The sequence below is a fragment of the Schistocerca piceifrons genome, chromosome 5 (genome assembly GCF_021461385.2).
Source record: "Schistocerca piceifrons isolate TAMUIC-IGC-003096 chromosome 5, iqSchPice1.1, whole genome shotgun sequence".
NCBI classification, from domain to species: domain Eukaryota; kingdom Metazoa; phylum Arthropoda; class Insecta; order Orthoptera; family Acrididae; genus Schistocerca; species Schistocerca piceifrons.
The window spans coordinates 396,840,237-396,862,380 of NC_060142.1; the positions used below are offsets into that span (position 1 = coordinate 396,840,237).

The 22,144-nt window shown below is 43.9% G+C and overlaps 1 protein-coding gene across 1 annotated transcript in view; it reads left to right on the plus strand.

Annotated features, from left to right (window-relative positions):
* Window positions 1-22,144, plus strand: part of LOC124799027 (protein SPT2 homolog) — a 512,977-nt gene that overhangs the window by 48,030 nt on the left and 442,803 nt on the right. The window contains exons 2-3 of the mRNA XM_047262563.1: window positions 10,636-10,755; window positions 10,846-10,903. Coding sequence (XP_047118519.1) covers window positions 10,636-10,755; window positions 10,846-10,903 — 178 coding nt within the window. The remainder of the gene's footprint in view (window positions 1-10,635; window positions 10,756-10,845; window positions 10,904-22,144) is intronic.

Here is a 22,144-nt window from a genome sequence, read left to right on the forward strand (position 1 = left end):
TAGATGGGGTTTAGCTCTGGAGTACAGGCAGACCACTCCATTCGCCTGGTATCTTCTGTTTCGAGGTACTCCTCCACGATGGCAGCACGGTGGGGCCGTGCGTTATCATCCACCAGTAGGAAGGTGGGACCCATTGCACCCCTGAAAAGGAGACATACTGGTGCAAAATGACGTCCCGATACACCTGACCTGTTACATTTCCTCTGTCAAAGACATCCAGGGGTGTACCTGCACCAACCATAATCCCGCCCTACACCATCAAACCACGACCTCCATACAGGTCCCTTTCAAGGACATTAAGGGGTTGGTATCTGGCTCCTGGTTCACGCCAGATGAAAACCCGACGAGAATCACTGTTCAGGCTATACCTGGACTCGTCCGTGAACATAACATGGGACCACTGTTCCAATGACCATGTACTGTGTTCTTGACAACAGGCTTTATGGGCTGTCCTGTGACCAGGCGTCAATGGAATGCACCTTGCAGGTCTCCGGGCGAATAAACCATGTCTATTCAGTGTGTCTGGAGACAACTGTTCCAGTGCCTGCGGTAAGGACCCGAGCAAGGCTACCTGCAGTACTCCGTGGCCGTCTGCGGGCACTGATGGTGAGACATCGGTCTTCTTCTGGTGTTGTACACTGTGTACGTCCCATACTGTAGCGCCTGAACACGTTTCCTGTCTGCTGGAATCTTTGCCATAATCTTGAGACCACACTTTGTGACACTCGGAGGGTCCGTGCTACGACCTGCTGTGTTTGACCAGCCCCTAGTCGCCCTAGTATTCTACCCCTCATAACGTCATCAATATGTGTTCTTTGAGACATTTTCAACACATATTCACCATTAGCACGTCTGGAAACGTCTGCACACTTACTCGCTGCACCGTACTCTGACATGCACCAACACCCCTCTACGTATGTGGACTGCTGCCAGCGCCACCGTGCGACTACCGCATGGTCATATCCCGAGGTGATTTAAACCCGCAAACCGCTCACCAGATCGTTGTTTCACCATGTATCAGCATTATCCTTAATTTATGAGCATGAGAGTATTTTCGCGAGAGTTTAAGACCGAAAGTCTTTTGACAAGCCCTCCTGCAAGGTCCGCAGTCCAAAACTTAGGCGCAACGAAACGAATTCTGTAGGGAATGAAAATCGTAACTATCCGAAAACAGTTCGTACAACAGAAAACGTTGCTCGAGTGAAGGAAAGCCTGGAACAGAATCCGACGAAATCTGTGAAAGTGGCAACTAGGAGATCGTCGTTTCGAAATCTTATCGAAAGGACATGTATCTGTATCTCCAAAAATTTACTGTTGCGCGTGAGTTAAGACGTCAAGACGAACTTACGTAGGTTGATTTCTGCCAGTGGTTTCTGAGTGAATTATAATCAGGACTTTCTGGATCCTCAGTTCAGATGAGGCGTGGTTCAGCCTGTAAGGGTACGTGAACTCACAGAATACGCGCCGCTGTGCATCAGAAAATGCCCATTAGTACTTTGAAGAGCAGTGGCATAATCTCAAGATTGGTGTCTATTGTCCGCACCGTAACACGATTCTTTCAACAAACTGTTAATGCTAATCGTTATGTCTACATTCTGTTTAATCCATAAGTGGATCATCTCACAGGAGGTGAAGGAATGTCTGAATATTTTCCGCGTGGTACAACAACAGCACCCGCCACCTTGACAACCTTGTCGCAAGTGCACGACGTGCTCGGTGAGGAGAGGACAATCAGCAGAGGCAGTGCAATTGCCGGGCCACCTCGATCACCTAATCTCGCTCACTGTGATTTTTACTGTGGGCCAAATTGAAGGGTCAGGCGTACTCAGACGGTGCCCCCACACTGGAAGAGCTAATGAAGAACACTTGAAGCCCGACTGCTGCTATCCCTCAGTGAGAGCTGTTACGTGTGACACACAGCTTGATAAATCGTGCACAGCACTGCATCGACTTCAACAGCGGATATTTCCAGCCTCCTCTGTGATGTTCATTAACAAGGGCCAATCCCGCGTCCATCTTATTGTAAATATTTTTCAGACCGATTTTATTTTGGGAACTTCGTATTTATATGTATATAGAAGCCGATTTCCGTTATTATCTTTATGTCCAAGTAAAATCACGTGTGTCAGGTTAATTCGCTACGGAAACCTAGGTCCTAAAACTTCGCGTAAAATTTTAACGTGCTTTTGTGTTAATTGCCAGCAGTAACAGCGCTACGGGACGATAGCTCATGTGAGGAACCACACACAGGCGAGCGGGAGTCGCAGCGGCCGCAGGTACATAGAGCACTGGCGCGCCTCGGCCGGCGCTACAAAGCAGGAAAACAACGCCATGTCACAGCTGGTTTTCCATTCTCCGATTTTCACCAATCACAAGCAGTAGTGCAAACATCAATCAGAACGCCGGGTCTCCACCAAAGAAAAGAAATAATAAAAACATCAATAAAGACTAACATCCCTCCCCTTCATCCTAAACGATCCATCACAATTAGATAACAGCCATGTCTGCAAGTATATAAGAAACAAATTTTTCTCATTCAGCTCCCCCCTCCTGTCTGCCTTCATGTCTATTTTATAGTGCAGTGTTCAAGTGGTAAGTCAGTAATGTGAACAGACACCATCCTGTCACTTGGTTTTTGTTTTTCCTCTTCCGAACAGATACCAGACTGTCGTAATGTTTTTTTTTAATTGTGCTATCTAATTACTGTGTGTTTTAATCAGCATTACCGACCCTTTGTTTTTTATATTTTAACTTCCGCAACTTTTCGCTCTGTTACAGTTGTAACCAGTCAGCGTTTTATCGCCTGTTTTTATTGTTTATTCTCTACTCATTATGTTCTAAACTCTTCTGCAGGCTACAGACCGGCATATTACGCTGCTGTTAGCCCCCCCCCCCCCCCGACCCCACCCTTTGATGGGGAATCGAAATTCAATAAAGAAGAAAAAAACTCATTAAGCAGTAAACAAAAACACCCAGGAGAATGTCGCTTTCAACAGGCACCGAAACATCGGTAATTTTATATATACTGACAATGCGGTCACAAACGCAGAAAATTTTTATTGAATCTTAACTTGGTTTGCATACTATTACGGAATATACCATTTTGTCTGTCTGGATGATTTGAAAATGGGTTCAGGTAACTCGGAAATTGTCATCAGTTAAATAAAAAAACTGAATCTTACACTTTAGCTGTTTCCTACATCAAAAGTGTGTTTTTTTTTTGTCGACCGCCAGAGTCGTCCCCAGATGGAACCGAAACCGTAAGATAAAAACCTCAGTTTTGTGGTACCAAAGTTTCCCACCCATAACGTCATCCTGGAGGAAGCGTTAATCATAGAACAGTCAATAGCGAGAGGTTAGTCTTCCGATGGTTTTAAAAGTTTACAGCCATGCTTTGATCAGCTTCTTCCTATTGACGTTTAAAAACGTATTTTGCGTTAAAAAGAAAGGCTACTCCCAATAAGTAGTGACAAGAAAAAATTTAACCTTCGATGTATAATTCTCAAGCCCCATAAAATGTAATGGAAATGCTATCTGACCCGCAAAAATTGATAGAAATAGACACATATACGTGCTTTCATAATTCAGAGCAAAAAATATTACAGAGTCCGCTTGTAGCTGCTAATCCTCGTTCATTGAGGCATAAAGGTATAACTGGTTTCACGATAATGAATCGCATCGTCATCTTAAATCGCACTCAGAGCTCTGTCCGTCCCATGGAACAAAATCTGGACGGAACGACAAGATTCAGCTTCACGGCAAGCAATCGGAACATGATGTTTCATCTCACGGTTTTGAACGAAGCAAAAACTATTTAATGCTTCAGGAGGGTCTACAACTTCGGATTTTCAGCACGACGAAATGAGAAGATAACATGTGATACTATAATCAGTTTTCAACTAAGTGTAAGCAACCTACGAGTTTCCATTATACTACGCGCAAGCACACAGCCCCTCTTCTGCTCGTGGAGTAATCCGAACAAGCGATGCCAGTATCGCTTCGTCTCTTTAACTAAGCTTCACCGCGACGAGTAAACTGAAACAGCCTCATCCAATTCATTATTTGTTGTAGAACCTCCATAACAGCATGGATCTCCACCAGACAAATACCGACTTCTCTTCAATTATAGCTCCAACAGAACCCAGAACAGAACATGGACTGGAACGGCGAATATTTTGTCAAACAAGAGGCACCTCATGGTCTGCATTGATCGAAGTGAAACTGACTCCCCACAGATGTAAAATTGTTTCATTGACTATGTAAAGAGATTACTGCACTGCTTATATCGATTAATCGAAACTGACTATAAAAGACTCGCATAAAGTTTTGTAGAGATAAATATTGTGATTTACTAAAAGCAAAATATAATGGGAAAAAATGAAACTGGTGAGTGAACAGGCTACTTTCAATATGTTAACCTGAGTAACGATGATGTGCCCCTCATTGTAATTATGTACAGATTCCTTAGTAAGCATAATCTGAGTCACACTTACTAACGATGGTTTTATAGCCAATAGTGAATTTAGGTACTGGTTCTTTAGGTGTAAGATTGACTGAAGGACAGTTCTTAATCAGTCAAAACCGGAAGTGGGTAAATTGCAATTTTATTTTTATTGCAGTCAAGACTGTTGAAATTTTCAATAACCAAACAGATCGCTATATCTCCTTCACCCTCCTTGGGATACTTACAAATTTGTAAGTGTTGGACGTCAGAAGACATACTGTGAAACTCAGCTAAAAGCCTTCTCTGAAAACTACACACAGTAGATAGTTCGAAGGCTGGTTATGTTAGAAATACCCTACTGACCATTAAAATTGCTACACCACGAAGATGACGTGCTACAGACGCGAAATTGAACCGACAGGAAGAAGATGCTGTCACATGCAAATGATTAGCTTTTCAGAGCATTCACACAAGGTTGGTGCCGGTGGCGAAACCTGCAACGTGCTGACATGAGGGAAGTTTCCAACCGATTTCTCATACACAAACAGCAGTTGACCGGCGTTGCCTGGTGAAACGTTGTTGTGATGCCTCGTGTAAGGAGGAGAAATGCGTACCATCACGTTTCCGACTTTGATAAAGGTCGGATTGTAGCCCATCGCGATTGCGGTTTATCGTATCGTGAAATTGCTGCTCGCGTTGATCGAGATCCAATGACTGTCAGCAGATTAATCGTTGGGTTCAGGAGGGTAATACGGAACGCCGTGCTGGATCCCAACGACCTCGTACCACTAGCAGTCGAGATGACAGGCATCTTATCCGCATGGCTGTAACGGATCGTGCAGACACGTCTCGATCCCTGTGTCAACAGATGGGGACGTTTGCAAGACAACAACTATCTGCACGAACAATTAGACGACGTTTGCAGCAGCATGGACTATCAGCTCAGAGACCATTGCTGGGGTTGCCATTGACGCTGCATCACAGACAGGAGCGCCTGCGATGGTGTACTCAACGACGAACCTGGTTGCACGAATGGCAAAACGACATTTTTTCGGATGAATCCAGGTTCTGTTTACAGCATCATGATGGTCACATCCGTGTTTGGCGACATCGCGATGAACGCACATTGGAAGCGTCTATTCGTCATCGCCATACTGGCGTATCACCCGGCGAGATGGTATGGGGTGCCATTGGTTACACGTCTCGGTCACCTCTTGTTCGCACTGACGGCACTTTGAACACTGGACGTTACATTTCATATGAGTTACGACCCGTGGCTCTACCCTTCATTGGATCCCTGCGAAACCTTACATTTCAGCAGGATAATGCACGACCGCATGTTGCAGGTGCTATACGGGTGTTTCTGGATACAGAAAATGTTCGACTGCTGCCCTGGCCAGCACGTTCTCCAGATCTCTCACCAGTTGAAAGCGTCTGGTCAAAGGTGGCCGAGTAACTGGCTCGTCACAACACGCCAGTCACTAGTCTTGATGAACTGTGGTATCGTTTTGAAGCTGCATGGGCAGCTGTACCTGTACACGCCATCCAAGCCCTGTTTGAATCAATGCCCAAATTGCTTGAAAACGTAATCACATGTCAGTTCCAGTATAATATGTGTGTCCAATGAATACCCGTTTATCATCTGCATTTCTTCTTGGTGTAGCAAATTTAATGGCCAGTAGTGTATATTGGATCTAATGAGAACAAATGTACATGATCTCTTTAAGCATGTTCACATTTAAACTTCTATTAGTGGCCATGAGACTGATTAGCAACAATGATTACCAAAGTAAAATAGGCAACTAAAAAGAGTAGAAAGGTTTTTAACTTCGACAAACTGTATGCACTGCATGTTCAATTGCCTTACAAGGTACCTCTGCTCCACGTTTCAGGCTGTTGTCTATTATTTGCTTAATTCATCTATGGAATGTACACTATCTGATCACATGTATCCGATCAGGTACTAGCGTACATTGAAATGGAGTACTCTAACCTTCTCCTTTACGACGGGTTCAACTCTGCTGGGGGCACTTCTAATAACGTAACTGAATGTCTGTGTAGGAAAGTCAGTCCAGTCTTCCTCAAGAGCTGAAACTAGACTGGAGGTATGGAATGAAGTCGATGTTCTAATCATCCCAAAGGCGTACCATTGGGTTCAGGTCGGGACGTTAGGCAGGCCAGGCTATCTCAGGAATCATATTGTTTACCAATCATTACCTCACAGGTGTTGCTTTATGACAGGATGCATTATCTTGTTGTATAATAAGCATCTTCTTCGAACTGTTCCTCTAATGCACGTAGTATATAATGCTGTAGCCACACCTTTCATCCTATTCCCACAGGACAGAGCATGAGTCATCACAAAAAATAACTGGTTTCGTCGCCCTTCACACTAACTGCGTATGCTCAGCCATTTTACTAGCTGGACAGCTGGTAACACTTTGAAACTAAGCAGTGATTCCTCCCGATTATTTCTTGCCCCTCGTCATGAGGTCTGCCTGATCTTAGTTTATCTTGAGTCTTCTTTCACGTTTCCAGTTCACAATAATATCACCAACAGTCGACTGGGACAGCTTTTGAAGGGTCGACATGTGCCTGAGAGACATATTACTCAGGTGACATCCAGTGACTAGTCCACATTCGAAATCACTAAAGTCTGTTGAGCTACCCACTCTGCTGTTTGTTTCTCTAATGACAGCATGTGACCTCTTTTTGACCGGCGTAGTACAGAAACTCGCAAGCCGTTAGAAGTTGAGCCATGCTGCCTCTATATCCGGCAATAGCTTCGAAAGTGTTACCAATGCAGGATTTTGTGCATGATCTGACCTCTCGATTACGTCCCACAAATGTTCGACGGGATTCATGTCAGGCGATCGGGCCGGCCATTAGCTCGAATTGTCCAGAATATTCTTCAAACCAATCACGAGCAATTGTAGCCCAATGCCATGGAGCATTGTCATCCATAAAAATTCCATCGTTGTGTTATGAACATGAAGTCCACGAATGGCCTAAAGTGGTCTCCAAGTAGGCGACTATAACCATTTCCAGTCAATGATCGATTCAGCTGGGTCTAGTCCATTCCGCGTAAACACAGATCAACCCTAACTTATGGGGCCATCACCAGCTTGCACAATGCCTCGTTCACACCTTGGCTCCATAACTTCGGGCGGTCTGTGCCACACCGGAGCTCTACCATTAGCTCTTACCAACTGAAATCAGGACCCGTCTGTCCATTTATCTAGGGTCCAACCGATATGGTCAGAGCCCAGGTGAGGCACTGCTGGGATTGTCGTGCTGTTAACAAAGGCCCTCGAGTCGGTTATCTGCTGCCATTGCCCATTAAAGCCAGTTGCAAGTCCGATATTGAATTCTGCGGTTATTTGACACAGTTTTACTTGTCTGTTAGCACTAACAACTCTATGCAAACGCCGCTGCTCTTAATCGTTAAGTGAAGGCCGTCAGCCACTGCGTTGTCTATGGTGACAGGTAATGCCCGAAATTTGGTATTCTCGGCACCCTCTTGACACGGTGGATCCCAGAATACTGAATTCCATAACGATTTCCGTAATGGACTGTCCCATGCTTGTAGCTCCAACTACCATTCCGCGTTCTCGTCGTGTGGCCATAATCGCATCGGACAACTTTTCACATGAATCACATAACCGCAAATGACAGCTCCGCCAGTGCCTTGCCCTTTTATACCTTGTGCACGCGATACTACCGCCGTCGGTACATGTGCTACGCCATGCCTGTTGTCGAAAATGGTTCAAATGGCTCTGAGCACTATGAGACTTAACAACTGTGAATCGTGATTTATTTTCAAAGAATATTCTTAAGAGTTTATTTTATTTACTAGCAATTCATCAAGAACATTAACACATTTAATCACACTATGTAAGCATGGAAGTAGTTGCCAGGGAGTAACTGATGAAATCATAACCAAATTCCTTTTAACAAATGGGAATTTTATTCGCTTTAATAGTGCCTAAAAGCATTTTTTGAAAGAAACAGATTTAAAATTATAATCAGAAAGCACCCTATAAATGTCAAAGTTACAATTTATTCAGAGGCAGAAAGAAACAAGTTTTGACTGTATGAGCTTTCGGGCAGAGAACCTTGCCGCTCCCTTTTGACACGGCCGTAGTTACGACCGCTCATAACAGCCTCTGAAAAACTACACTGGTGCAAATCTGCAACACACCAGGTAGCTTTAAACTAAGAGTTTTAACAATTTACACAAGCACACAAACTACGCAGCCCCCCGTAGGGGGGATGGAAATGGTACAAAACACTAACAATTAAAATATGAACCTTGCCACCAAAGGTGCAACTTGATTTTAATTTTAGGAAAAGTCTTACGGTGAAAGGGTGGCAACTTTATATACTAAAATGGTCATTTAAATAAAGCCCATGAACTGCAATCATTTATAAAATTCTACAAGGTTGGCCAAACAATAGTTAAGATGCTCTACAGTACACAGATACTGCCTCTCAAGATCATAGGCAATAATATCAAAGTTTCCAAAGATCAAAACATATTTCAGGTATTAGGCTGTTACACTCCAAGCAATAAATTCGTTAACACACCAAATCCGACAAACACGACAGAGGCAGCTACTAACGTACGGTAGATTGATAGGGAAATTACCGAACAACCCGAACCGCAGATTGCTCTAAACCGCCCCTACTCCACAAAGGAAAAACGGACCACCAAATTTATAAACAAACACCTTCCCCCGGGTGGGCAAACGGAGAAGAATGGTGGGACGCTGGTGACCTCACCAAGAAAACAAGTAGAATTTAACAAGAGAAAATCAAACAACATATGACCAATCACTTAACTTCTAATAAACTTCGATTTCTCGAGAAGACCTGGCGCAGCACCCCCAAATCGCTCTCCCGAACCGCCCACTGCCAGCCGCTTCAACAGACGCAGGAAGGCGCGCCGATCTCCCGACTCACGGCGTCGCAGCTCGCACCGGCCAGACTGATGTCGTGTGTTGACTCCTGTTGCTCTCGTGTCGGCCGCGAAGTCACTACCCCTCGCTATATGCCGCGGCCCACTGGACTCACGTGGCGACCTCACATGCGCCGACGTTCAAGACGGACCAGTCATCTTGTGTCTCAGTGCGCTACCGACCAACCGATCGATCCAACCGCCAATGACCATTGCCTGAGAAAACTCGAGCAGACTGGCGGCCTAACGCGCAGACTCAAATACAGGAAATTCGTTAACACACCAAATCCGACAAACATGACAGAGGCAGCTACTAACGTACGGTAGATTGATAGGGAAATTACCGAACAACCCGAACCGCAGATTGCTCTAACCCGCCCCTACTCCACAAGGGAAAAACGGACCACCCAATTTATAAACAAACACCTTCCCGCGGGTGGGCAAACGGAGAAGAATGGTGGCACGACCCCAAAGCATAACGGCTGGTGATCTCACCAAGAAAACAAGTAGAATTTAACAAGAGTAAATCAAACAACATACCACCAATCACGCCCGGGCGACCACCCGCTGAGTTCTCTAACTGGCGGAGTGGAAAGACTCTCATTTTGCCGGCTTTAAAGGTTGATCCGAACGACAGATATACTAGCACTCCGAACGACAGAGAGACACTAACTGCCTAACAAATGCGGACGAGAGACAGACTAGCAAACTGGGGACGAGAGACTGGCCCAGACTGACAGGCTGGCGAGCTCATAGCGCCCCTTAAATGCACGTGAACAGGCAACCTTTCCCCTTCCCACCAGAGGGAGACACCAAAGCTACGAATGCTACAGCGGCGCCACCGCCAGAAACGGAGGGCGACTGCTTCACACTACGCGCTGCGGCGCGCTCTCCAAAACAGCAGCTGATGACCTCAATCTGAGGTCATCAGTCACATAGAACTTAGAACTACTTAAACCTAACTAACCTAAGGACATCACACACATCCATGCCCGAGGCGGGATTCTAACCTGCAACAGTAGCGGTCGCGCGGTTCCAGACTGAAGAGCCTAGAACCGCTCGGCCACACCGGCCGGCATGCCTTTTGTCACATCAGTGTGTAGGCTGTCTCTTAGGGGGAAGATAAGTCCCTGTGAAAGCAAGGGGGATGGCAGTGATAAGTTGTGCATGAGTGCAAGGAGCCTCAGGTTGTCAGCAGACGCGCGTGTGTGTGCGCAGGCCTCGCGCCTGTTAGGAGCCGCCCGCGCCCGCGCCCGCAGCTGCGATGCCCGCCGACCCGCGGCTGCCGTCGGTGCCGGTGGGCGTGCCGGCGCAGCTGCCGCGCCGCCCCCACGTGGAGCGCGACGCCTTCACTGTGCTGCCGCCGCTGCCGTCCGCGCCGCCCCCGCCGCCCACCTCGCACGCCTACCGCCTCGCGCCGGCCGCGCCCGGCCGCGGCAAGCAGGCCGCCTTCGCCGTCGTCGCAGAGATCACGCCGCCCAAGACACCTCCACCTCCAGAAGGTATGCCTGCAAGATATCTTGTAAACACCATTCACATCTTAAATAAAATAATTCTGTGTATTAGACCGCGTCTTTATAGAAGACTAAAGCAACTGAATTTCCGATGTTTCGACCGAATATGTAGGAGTCCTCTTCAGGGCAGCTAACCGCCTGAAGATGACAGCTGCAAAGTAGATTGAAACGTCGGCAGTACAGTTAACCGCCCTGCCCCTGCACAGTCGATCGAAACGTCGCTAGTTTAGTCGCAGTAGTATTTTATAATGACGCGATCTAATACATGACGTTATTATCTTATTCATAATGACATTGGCCGTTTATGCCTATGAACTTAGACCGTTCATATTGTTCCTTTGCCATCCTAGGGTGAAACCCCCTATTGGCCACATCTAAGACATTGCCAAGACAATAAATGTATTTGCAATTGCGAATATCATCAGAATCCAGCTGCACAATTTATTGTCGACAGTGAAAATTTGTGCTGGACCGGGACTCGAACCAGATTTCCCGTTTTACGCGAGTGATCGCCTTAACCGTGAAACGTCCACTTTGAAAAATTATGAATGACACTCCTGGAAAAACTCTTACGTTATTTGATTTTCAAACAGCTGAGCAAAACTTAACATACTCAGACATTTCTCTGTTTACTTATTCTGATCAGCACTAAACTAACACAGAATATTTTTAGCGCAACGCATTCTGACATTCAATAATCCCTACAAAAGAATGGCCCTGATTAACAGTAACCTATACCCTTCATGAATCACATACCTCACAAAAATCTTCGTTATTCGAACTACTGCAATACAGCGAGCGCTGATACTGCCAGCTAAACAAAAGATTGTAACTATTGAAGGCATTAACTACTGATAGGCATAGTTAGCAAATGAAAGATTTTGATAGAGAACAAACAATGTATTTACCTTAATAGTGCTCAAAAGTCATTGTATATATATATATATATATATATATATATATATATATATATATATATATATATTTCATGATGCAATGTCAATACAAAATGCATTGCATCATGAAATTTTAAAAAATCATCCATAAGCTGAAAGAGAATAATCTGATGTATTAGCTGCCCCAGCAACTGTAGTGTGGCAATGTACGCACGAGTTTTGTGTGTTGAAGGGAGATCCGCATGTAGAATCCATGGTTCTCTTGTCTTCACTGTCGAGAAATTATATCAGGTAAAAAATGTAACATTGTTTTTATACAGTCTGCAAGCTGCAAGTTTAAATGAAAACGGATCAGGTAAGGGCCACTTTTCTTTAAAACCCTGTGTAACTTTTCTGTTCATTTATTATAAATCCCAGAAATGGCCTTCATCATTTGTGTTATAATGAGTAATAACTAAAGAAGTTGAAGACAAGGAAAACCTGTGTATTAATTAAGTATATAAAACTATATATATCAGTTCATGACATCTAGTATTACAAATTTCCTTTTTCTGACGGACACACGTCTAGATCGTCCGCTCTCAAAACTCCGACATCTCTCACCCCACATCTACCACTGCTGGCGGCTCACCTCCAACTGCGCAACGCTACACGCTGTTCACATCCAACTGCCCAACGCTACACAAGCGAATATTCCAACAATGAGTCCAACCAGCCACAGACGGCACACAGCACAGTCAGTGATTTTCATACAGAGCCTACGTGGCGTTACCAACATAAAAACCTAAACAGCCTACTTACAGCCGCCTCGGCCATCCGGTCTCCAGGACTAACCCAAACTTTCAGATGTCACCATGTGCATGTATCTACGTCCTGTGCTCGCACAATTGTGATTCCTGCACAGAATAAGACTTTTAATTACTGTCGCTCTCTTGTTTTGGCTTCAAAAAATGTATTGTAGTACCTGTGATTTTTGGGCAATGCATTCACATACACATGCTTGTTTGAAGGACATTGCAGAGTTCATCGTAAAAAAGAACACAGGCACACAATATAATATTTCTAAGTCAGCTGTCCGGTGTCCGTGCGCCCCACAATACATTCAGAAGCATGTACCTTAATTTTACGTTGCTTTAACCGTTTGAGCTAAGATTCCTTGTTCTGTTGACAATAACGAATTCATCTGCGTAAAATACGTTGCTCGCCATTAAAATTGCAATATAAAAAAGATAGCAAATAATGACGTTTTACTTTTAATGCTTACGCAGAGTAGCAGGAAGAGTACGTGATTAAAATTTACACGTAATTTTTGTTGATGTGGCCATTTTCCGCAGCAAGTATATAAACATTTGTTTTATAAACTGAAACGCCTTTTCAATGCTTCACTTTATTTATATTGCAAATGTGTGTCACCCTGTAGATTAAGGTATCTCCAGAGGATTTAACTTGCAACAATACAGTTTTCACTTCATATACGATAGTTATAAATTAGAAAACAGTTAACGCCTTTCTAATTCTTGTGTCAATCCAAGAATAGGCATTTTGGCCTGTTCGGGCCATCTCTTCCTCGGTCTTTTCACACTCCTTCCAATACGATTTCACTGCTTGTCGAGGGATTCTCTCAGATGACGTACGCAATACATGCTCCTTCCAATTCTGTTTTCGTTGGATTACTTTTTTAGTTAATGACTGCTCCCTCATTCTTCAATTCTTATTCTGCCTTCTCTTGTGCAGACTTTAACAGATCTAAGGAACTTCATTCTTGATGTTTCAAGTTCACTTAGGTTTTTTCACCTTAACGTCCAGCTTTCTGCTGTATGTAGTACTGTGGGCAGTGCCATGACTTCATAAAACTTCATTTGGGTTTTCTCTTCTGGTTTTGATGTTCTTCTTGTCGTGGCATATACACTGACGAGCCAATGAAACTGGTAACTTGTCTAATGCCGTGTAGGGCAACCGCGAGCACACATAAGTTACGCAACACGACGTCGCATAGACTCGACTAACGTCTGAAGTAGTGCTGCAGGGAACTGACACCATGAATCCTGCAGGGCTGTCCATAAATCTGTAAGAGTACGAGAGTGTGGAGATCCCTTCTGAGCAGTAGGTTGCAAGGCATCCCAGCTATGCTCCATAATGTTCATGTCTGGTTAGTTTGGTGGCCAGCGGAAGTGCTTAAAATCAAAAGAGTGTTCTTGGAGCCACTCTGTAGCAATTCTCGACGAGTGGAGTGTCGCATTGTCCTGCTGGAATTGCCCAAGTCCGTCGAAATGTACAATGTACATGAACGGATGCAGGTGATCAAAGAGGATGCTTACGTACGTGTCACCTGCCAGAGCCGTATCCAGACGTACCAGGGGTCCCATATCACTCCAACTGCACAAGCTCCACACCATTACAGAGCCTCTACCAGCTTGAACAGTCCCCTGCTGACACGCTGGGTCCATTGATTCATGAGGTTGCCTCCATGCCCCGACAGGTCCACCCGCTAGATACAATTTGAAACGAGACTCCTCCGACCAGGCAACACGTTTCTGGTCATCAACAGTCTAATGTCGGTGTTGACGGGCCCAGGCGAGGCGTAAAACTTTGTGTCGTTCAGTCATCAAGGGTAGACGTGTGGGCCTTCGGCTCCGAAAGCCCATATCGATGATGTTTCGTTGAATGGTTCGCACACTGACACTTGTTGATGACTCAGCACTGAAATCTGCTGCAGTTTGCGGAAGTGCTGCATTTCTGTCACGTTGAACGATTTTCTTCAGTCGTCGTTGGTCCCGTTCATGCAAGACCTCTTTCCTGACACAGCGCTACCGCAGATTTGCTGTTTTACTGGATTCCTAATATGCACCGTACACTTGTGAAATGGTCTTACGGGAAAGTCGCCACTTCATCGCTACCTTGGTGATGGTATGTCCCATCGATCGTGCGCCGACTATAACACCACGTCAAACTCACTTAAATCTTGATAACCTGCCATTCTAGCAGCAGTAACCGATCTAGCAACTGCACCAGACACTTGTTGTCTTATACAGGCGTTGCTGACCGCAGCGCCGTATTCTGCCTGATTACATATCTCTATTTTTTTATTCGCATGCCTATACCAATTTATTTGGCACTTCATAGCTATCAATTTTCTTACTTATCTCTCTCTCTCTCTCTCTCTCTACTTCAGAAGTTATATTACATTTTAGATTCTAGAAATGGAACACCTGTTCTGTTTTTAATTATCTTAGTCCTCACGGGTTATTTTCCTAAACAAAGCGATTCTTTTTGTTTTTGTTGTTCATATCTTTAGATTATAATTTAGACTTATTTCGTTTAATCTATGTACCGCAATTCGTAGTTTGTCTTCACAGTCCAGTATGATAACCTGGTTGTCGGCAAACAGCATCTTATTTCTAAATCTGCGTGGCCCACTTCTTATACCTTCATGTATTCTGTCCCTTATCCATTCCCGCTTTTACTTGAATAAATAATTACTTACAGTTATTCGTTTGACCCAATGAAATGTCGTGTGGCTAGGGCCTCCTGTCGGGTAGACCGTTCGCCTGGTGCAGGTCTTTCGAGTTGACGCCACTTCGGCGACCTGCGCGTCGATGGGGATGAAATGATGATGATTAGGACAACACAACACCCAGTCCCTGAGCGGAGAAAATCTCCGACCCAGCCGGGAATCGAACCCGGGCCCTTAGGATTGACATTCCATCAGGCTGACCACTCAGCTACCGGGGACGGACGTTTGACCCAATGAAATCTGCGTTTCCTCTCATCTGCTCATAGTGCAGACGACGGACTGTCACTTTACGAATAAAACATGACACATTTTCACGTACGATAACAATATCCCCCCATGAACCATGGACCTTGCCGTTGGTGGGGAGGCTTGCGTGCCTCAGCGATACAGATGGCCGTACCGTAGGTGCAACCACAACGGAGGGGTATCAGTTGAGAGGCCAGACAAACATGTGATTCCTGAAGAGGGGCAGCAGCCTTTTCAGTAGTTGCAGTCTGGATGATTGACTGATCTGGCCTTGTAACATTAACCAAAACGGCCTTGCTGTGCTGGTACTGCGAACGGCTGAAAGCAAGGGGAAACCACAGCCGTATTTTTTCCCGAGGACATGCAGCTTTACTGTATGATTAAATGATGATGGCATCCTCTTGGGTAAAATATTTCGGAGGTAAAATAGTCCCCCATTCGGATCTCCGGGCGGGGACTACTCAAGAGGACGACGTTATCAGGAGAAAGAAAACTGGCGTTCTACGGATCGGAGCGTGGAATGTCAGATCCCTTAATCGGGCAGGTAGGTCAGAAAATTTAAAAAGGGAAATGGATAGGTTAAAGTTAGGTATAGTGGGAATTAGTGAAGTTCGGTGGCAGGAGGAACAAGACTTTTGGTCTGGTGATTACAGGGTTGTAAATACAAAATCAAATAGGGGTAATGCAGGAGTAGGTTTAATAACGAATAAAAAAATAGGAGTGCGGGTTAGCTACTACAAACAGCATAGTGAACGCATTATTGTGGCCAAGATAGACACAAAGCCCATGCTTACTACAGTAGTACAAGTTTATATGCCAACTAGCTCTGCAGATGATGAAGAAATAGATGAAATGTATGACGAGATAAAAGAAATTATTCAGGTAGTGAAGGGAGACGACAATTTAATAGTCATGGGTGACTGGAATTCGTCAGTAGGAAGAGGGAGAGAAGGAAACATAGTAGGTGATTATGGATTGGAGGGAAGAAATGAAAGAGGAAGCCACCTTGTAGAATTTTGCACAGAGCATAACTTAATCATAGCTAACACTTGGTTCAAGAATCATAAAAGAATCCTGGAGATACTAAAAGGTATCAGATAGATTATATAATGGTAAGACAGAGATTTAGGAACCAGGTTTTAAATTGTAAGACATTTCCAGGGGCAGATGTGGATTCTGACCACAATCTATTGGTTATGAACTGCAGATTGAAACTGAAGAAACTGCAAAAAGGTGGGAATTTAAGGAGATGGGACCTGGATAAACTGAAAGAACCAGAGGTTGTAGAGAGTTTCAGGGAGAGCATAAGGGAACAATTGACAGGAATGGGGGAAAGAAATACAGTAGAAGAAGAATGGGTAGCTCTGAGAGATGAAGTAGTGAAGGCAGCAGACGATCAAGTAGGTAAAAAGACGAGGGCTAATAGAAATCCTTGGGTAACAGAAGAAATACTGAATTTAATTGATGAAAGGAGAAAATATAAAAATGCAGTAAATGAAGCAGGCAAAAAGGAATACAAACGTCTCAAAAATGAGATCGACAGGAAGTGCAAAATGGCTAAGCAGGGATGGCTAGAGGACAAATGTAAGGATGTAGAGACTTGTCTCACTAGGGGTAAGATAGATACTACCTACAGGAAAATTAAAGAGACCTTTGGAGAGAGGGGAACCACTTGTTCAAATGGCTCTGAGCACTATGGGACTTAACATCTTAGGTCATCAGTCCCCTAGAACTTAGAACTACTTAAACCTAACTAACCTAAGGACGTCACACACATCCATGCCCGAGGCAGGACTCGAACCTGCGACCGTAGCAGTCCCGCGGGGAACCACTTGTATGAATATCAAGAGCTCAGTTGGCAACCCAGTTCTAAGCAAAGAAGGGAAGGCAGAAAGGTGGAAGGAGTATATAGAGGGTTTATACAAGGGCGATGTACTTGAGGACAATATTATGGAAATTGAAGAGGATGTAGATGAAGACGAAATGGGAGATAAGATACTGCGTGAAGAGTTTGACAGAGCACTGAAAGACCTGAGTCGAAACAAGGCCCCGGGAGTAGACAACATCCCATTACAACTACTGACTGCGTTGGGAGAGCCAGTCATGACAAAACTCTACCATCTGGTGAGCAAGATGTATGAGACAGTCGAAATACCCTCACACTTCAAGAAGAATATAATAATTCCAATTCCAAAAACAGCAGGTGTTGACAGATGTGTAAATTACCGAACTATCAGTTTAATAAGTCACAGCTGCAAAATACTAACGCGAATTCTTTACAGACGATTGGAAAAACTGGTAGAAGCGGACCTCGGGGAAGATCAGTTTGGATTCCGTAGAAATGTTGGAACACGTGAGGCAATACTAACCTTACGACTTATTTAAGAAGAAAGATTAAGAAAAGGCAAACCTACGTTTCTAGCATTTGTAGACTTAGAGAAAGCTTTTGACAGTGTTAACTGGAATACTCTCTTTCAAATTCTGAAGGTGGCAGGGGTAAAATACAGGGAGCGAAAGGCTATTTACAATTTGTACAGAAACCAAATGGCAGTTATAAGAGTCGAGGGGCATGAAAGCGAAGCAGTGGTTGGGAAAGGAGTGAGACAGGGTTGTAGCCTCTCCCCGATGTTATTCAATCTGTATATTGAACAAGCAGTAAAGGAAACAAAAGAAAAATTCGGAGTAGGTATTCAAATTCATGGAGAAGAAGTAAAAACTTTGAGGTTCGCCGATGACATTGTGATTCTGTTAGAGACAGCAAAGGACTTGGAAGAGCAGTTGAACGGAATGGACAGTGTCTTGAAAGAAGGGTATAAGATGAACATCAACAAAAGCAAAACGAGAATAATGGAATGTAGTTGAATTAAGTCGGGTGATGCTGAGGGAATTAGATTAGGAAATGACACACTTAAAGTAGTAAAGGAGTTTTGCTATTTAGGGAGTAAAATAACTGATGATGGTCGAAGTAGAGAGGATATAAAATGTAGACTGGCAATGGCAAGGAAATCGTTTCTGAAGAAGAGAAATTTGTTAACATCGAGTATAGATTTAAATGTCAGGAAGTCGTTTCTGAAAGTATTTGTATGGAGTGTAGCCATGTATGGAAGTGAAATATGGACGATAACTAGTTTGGACAAGAAGAGAATAGAAGCTTTCGAAATGTGGTGCTACAGAAGAATGCTGAAGATAAGGTGGGTAGATCACGTAACTAATGAGGAAGTATTGATTAGGATTGGGGAGAAGAGAAGTTTGTGGCACAACTTGATTAGAAGAAGAGATCTATTGGTAGGACATGTTTTGAGGCATCAAGGAATCAGAAATTTAGCATTGGAGGGCAGCGTGGAGGGTAAAACTCGTAGAGGGAGACCAAGAGATGAATACACTAAGCAGATTCAGAAGGATGTAGGTTGCAGTAAGTACTGAGAGATGAAGAAGCTTGCACAGGATAGAGTAGCATGGAGAACTGCATCAAACCAGTCTCAGGACTGAAGACCACAACAACAACAACAATATCTGTTATTAACTTTGGAATGTATTTTTGGATGGAACTGTGTGTTTTGTACTCTACACGTGTCTTCTCTGTTTTCGAAATGTTGGAGATTTTATGAATGAGTTTGTTTTTGTGTCTCATTGTGTGCCATCTTGTGTCTTCTCTTTAATTTCGACCGGACGAACAAATATAGCGTCAACTATTTTCTGATGTGTAAATACAACAAACGAAAACAAAATTGTATTATTGCAGATTAAATCCACTAAAGATCCCTTGACGTTAAACATGAAACGAGCCTAAAACAGATATAAATATAGACTGCAACAAGAGAAAGGTGTTTAAATTGATAAACCGAAAATTTGTAGGTGGTGTAGTCGTACATATTGGGGGGGGGGGGGGGGGTGGATGTGGACAGAAATATGGAAAGACCAAGAACACAATGCATTATCATGCCTAATATTGTGTAGGTAAAACCTTGGCATTCACAACAGCTTCCAGTCGTCTTGGAACGGATAAATACGTGTCTTGTATGATTTTCAAGGGTATCGTATATCATTCTTCCTGCAAAATAGTTGCATGTGCAGGTAACGTTGATGGAGGTGGATAGCGATCATACTCCCCTCTCTTCAAAGTAGACCACAAGTTTATTAATATTGAGATGCAACAATTTATTCTCGTGCTCACAAAACAGGTGCTGGACGACGCGAGGTATTTGAACAGGGGCCTAGTCATTTACATCAAGGATGAGCGGTTTTGGAATTTCACCTCTCTCTACAGTTCCCAGTTTATTGAGCTCCCTTCGTAGGGTTTTGGTGCTGACTGGATTCGTTCTGTAGTGATTTGCGTATCTGTCATCACCTTTTTTTCGTCACATCCTCTCCAGTGATCATCTGTCACGATAACTCAACAAACACTTTCATCCTCGTTGTTACCTAGCAGGTGATGTATTTCCGCTTTCCTTGTATAAATCTTCGATATGATGCGTATTGTAACTTCGATACGATGCTTCGATACAGCAGACACTTTCGCTACGTTATTTTCAACCATGTATTTCACCAGTGTTCTGATAGTTTTTGTCCAAACCTTGTATATACATAACAATGGTTTTTGTAAATGTATATAAATACTAGGTGAGTACGCGGCATCGCCCGGGTATGTGTTTATTCCAGTCTTCTATTAGTCCATTTTCTTCTTTCCTCTCTCTCTGTCCCTCTCCTCCTTCACCCCCTCTCTGTCCATCTCCTCCACCCCCTCTCGCTGACCTTCTCGTCCAACCCCCACTCTCACCATCTCCTCCCGCTCTTCTGTCTTCTAATTCCATCACTTGCGCCCCTCTCCGCTCTAATTCAGTCTTCTCCTCCTTTCTCTCTGTGTCCTCCCCCCACTATTTTCATCTTCTTTTCTTTTCTTTCTCTTCATCATCTCCTATTTCCTTTCTCTGTCCATTCCTTCCTCTCCCTTCTCCCTGTGCATCTCCTCCCCTTTCCCTCTTCATTTCCTCATCAGCCTCTGTCTGTTCATCTCCTCCTCTCCCCTCTGCCTATCTATTGCTCTCTGTCTCGGTCCATCTCCTCCTCTTCCCTTTCATTCTTCTCTCCCCTGTCTCTGACCATTTCCCCCTCCCTGCTCTCTGTCCATATCCTCGTCTTCCTACCTGTGTCTATCTCCTCCTTCCCGCTTGCTGTCTGTACATTTGCTCATTCCCTCTTCTCTCTCTTCCCTATCATCCTCGCCCCAATAGGAGGATGGTGCTTGTTACCTCCGTAGTACTTCTTGCGGGATCGTAAATGAAGTGTGTACCAAATTTCTTTGAAATAATTCCAGAGGTTTAGGATCAGCTTTTTACTGGTGGTTTTGCCAGCGCGCGCACACGTCACATGTGTGTCACATATATTTAACGCATTTCACACTTATTTATACACATTTTTCGCCAACATCTCTAGCGAATTTCGCCATTTTCACGCAGCGCAATGTTTGTGACGTCGTATCTCCTGAACTATGTGCTGTACAATGATACAATTCTGCAGGTACGTCAAGTGATAAATGTGGTTACTATCTGTGAAATCTGTTGTTAATACAGTTAGTACTAAATAAGTAATGAATTAAAAGGTCATGCTTCACGCGGTAGTGTTACTGTACGAACAGCGAAAATGTAGTATACGATAACTTTTGGCTTTTCGTCATTTTGTTGCGACTGTCAGCGAAAAAAAGTTTCACACAGGTTACTAAGTGCTCTCATTCTCAAATACTGGATGATTAGACTGTGGGAATTCGCCCCAGTCTCCATCCTGTTGACAGGTAGGTGGTTCTTACCCCATAGAAACTCTTTACCGACAGTAAGCGATGTGTGTACCAAGTTTGGTTGCAAGTGGTCCAGGTTTTTTTTTTTCATTTAAATACAACAGAGTAGCCCACCACCTGGGTTACTAATATGGGCCGTGTGCTACGTAAGACAAGTAACAAGCCAGGGAGCGTGTAGGTCTCTTAGCCGTAATGGCTGCTCGCAAGTTAGATTAGCTAGTCAAGCACCCATTCCGTTACCGTCCTTGCTACGGGGAGGCGGACCTTTTTCTAACATTTCTGCCCTGGCTTTTGCTCTGTGTGTTGGTACACTATATAATACAGTAAGTGATGTTTTAATGCAAAATAGCTCAAAAAATGTTCTAATGTGGGTGAAATGTATGGGACTTAACTGCTAAGGTCATCGGTCCCTAAACTTACACACTACTTAACCTAAATTATCCTAAGGACAAACACACACACACCCATGCCCGTAGGAGGACTCGAACCTCCACCGGGACCAGCCGCATAGTCCATGACTGCAGTGCCTTAGACCGCTCGGCTAACAAAATAGTTAATAAAACCGATATAAATATGTAAGTATAAAGTAAAACAAAATAGAAATAAAAATATACACAAAAAAAGAAAAAGAATTCTAAATTATGCGGTATCAATCAAGAAGCAAGTTCTCACGGATGCAATTCCACAGTGCAAGGCTGTACATGTGCCCCAAAATTGAACTGAACTAGATTTCTCTATATGAGATTATAAATGATGTTAAAATTTCGCATGAAATATGGGAG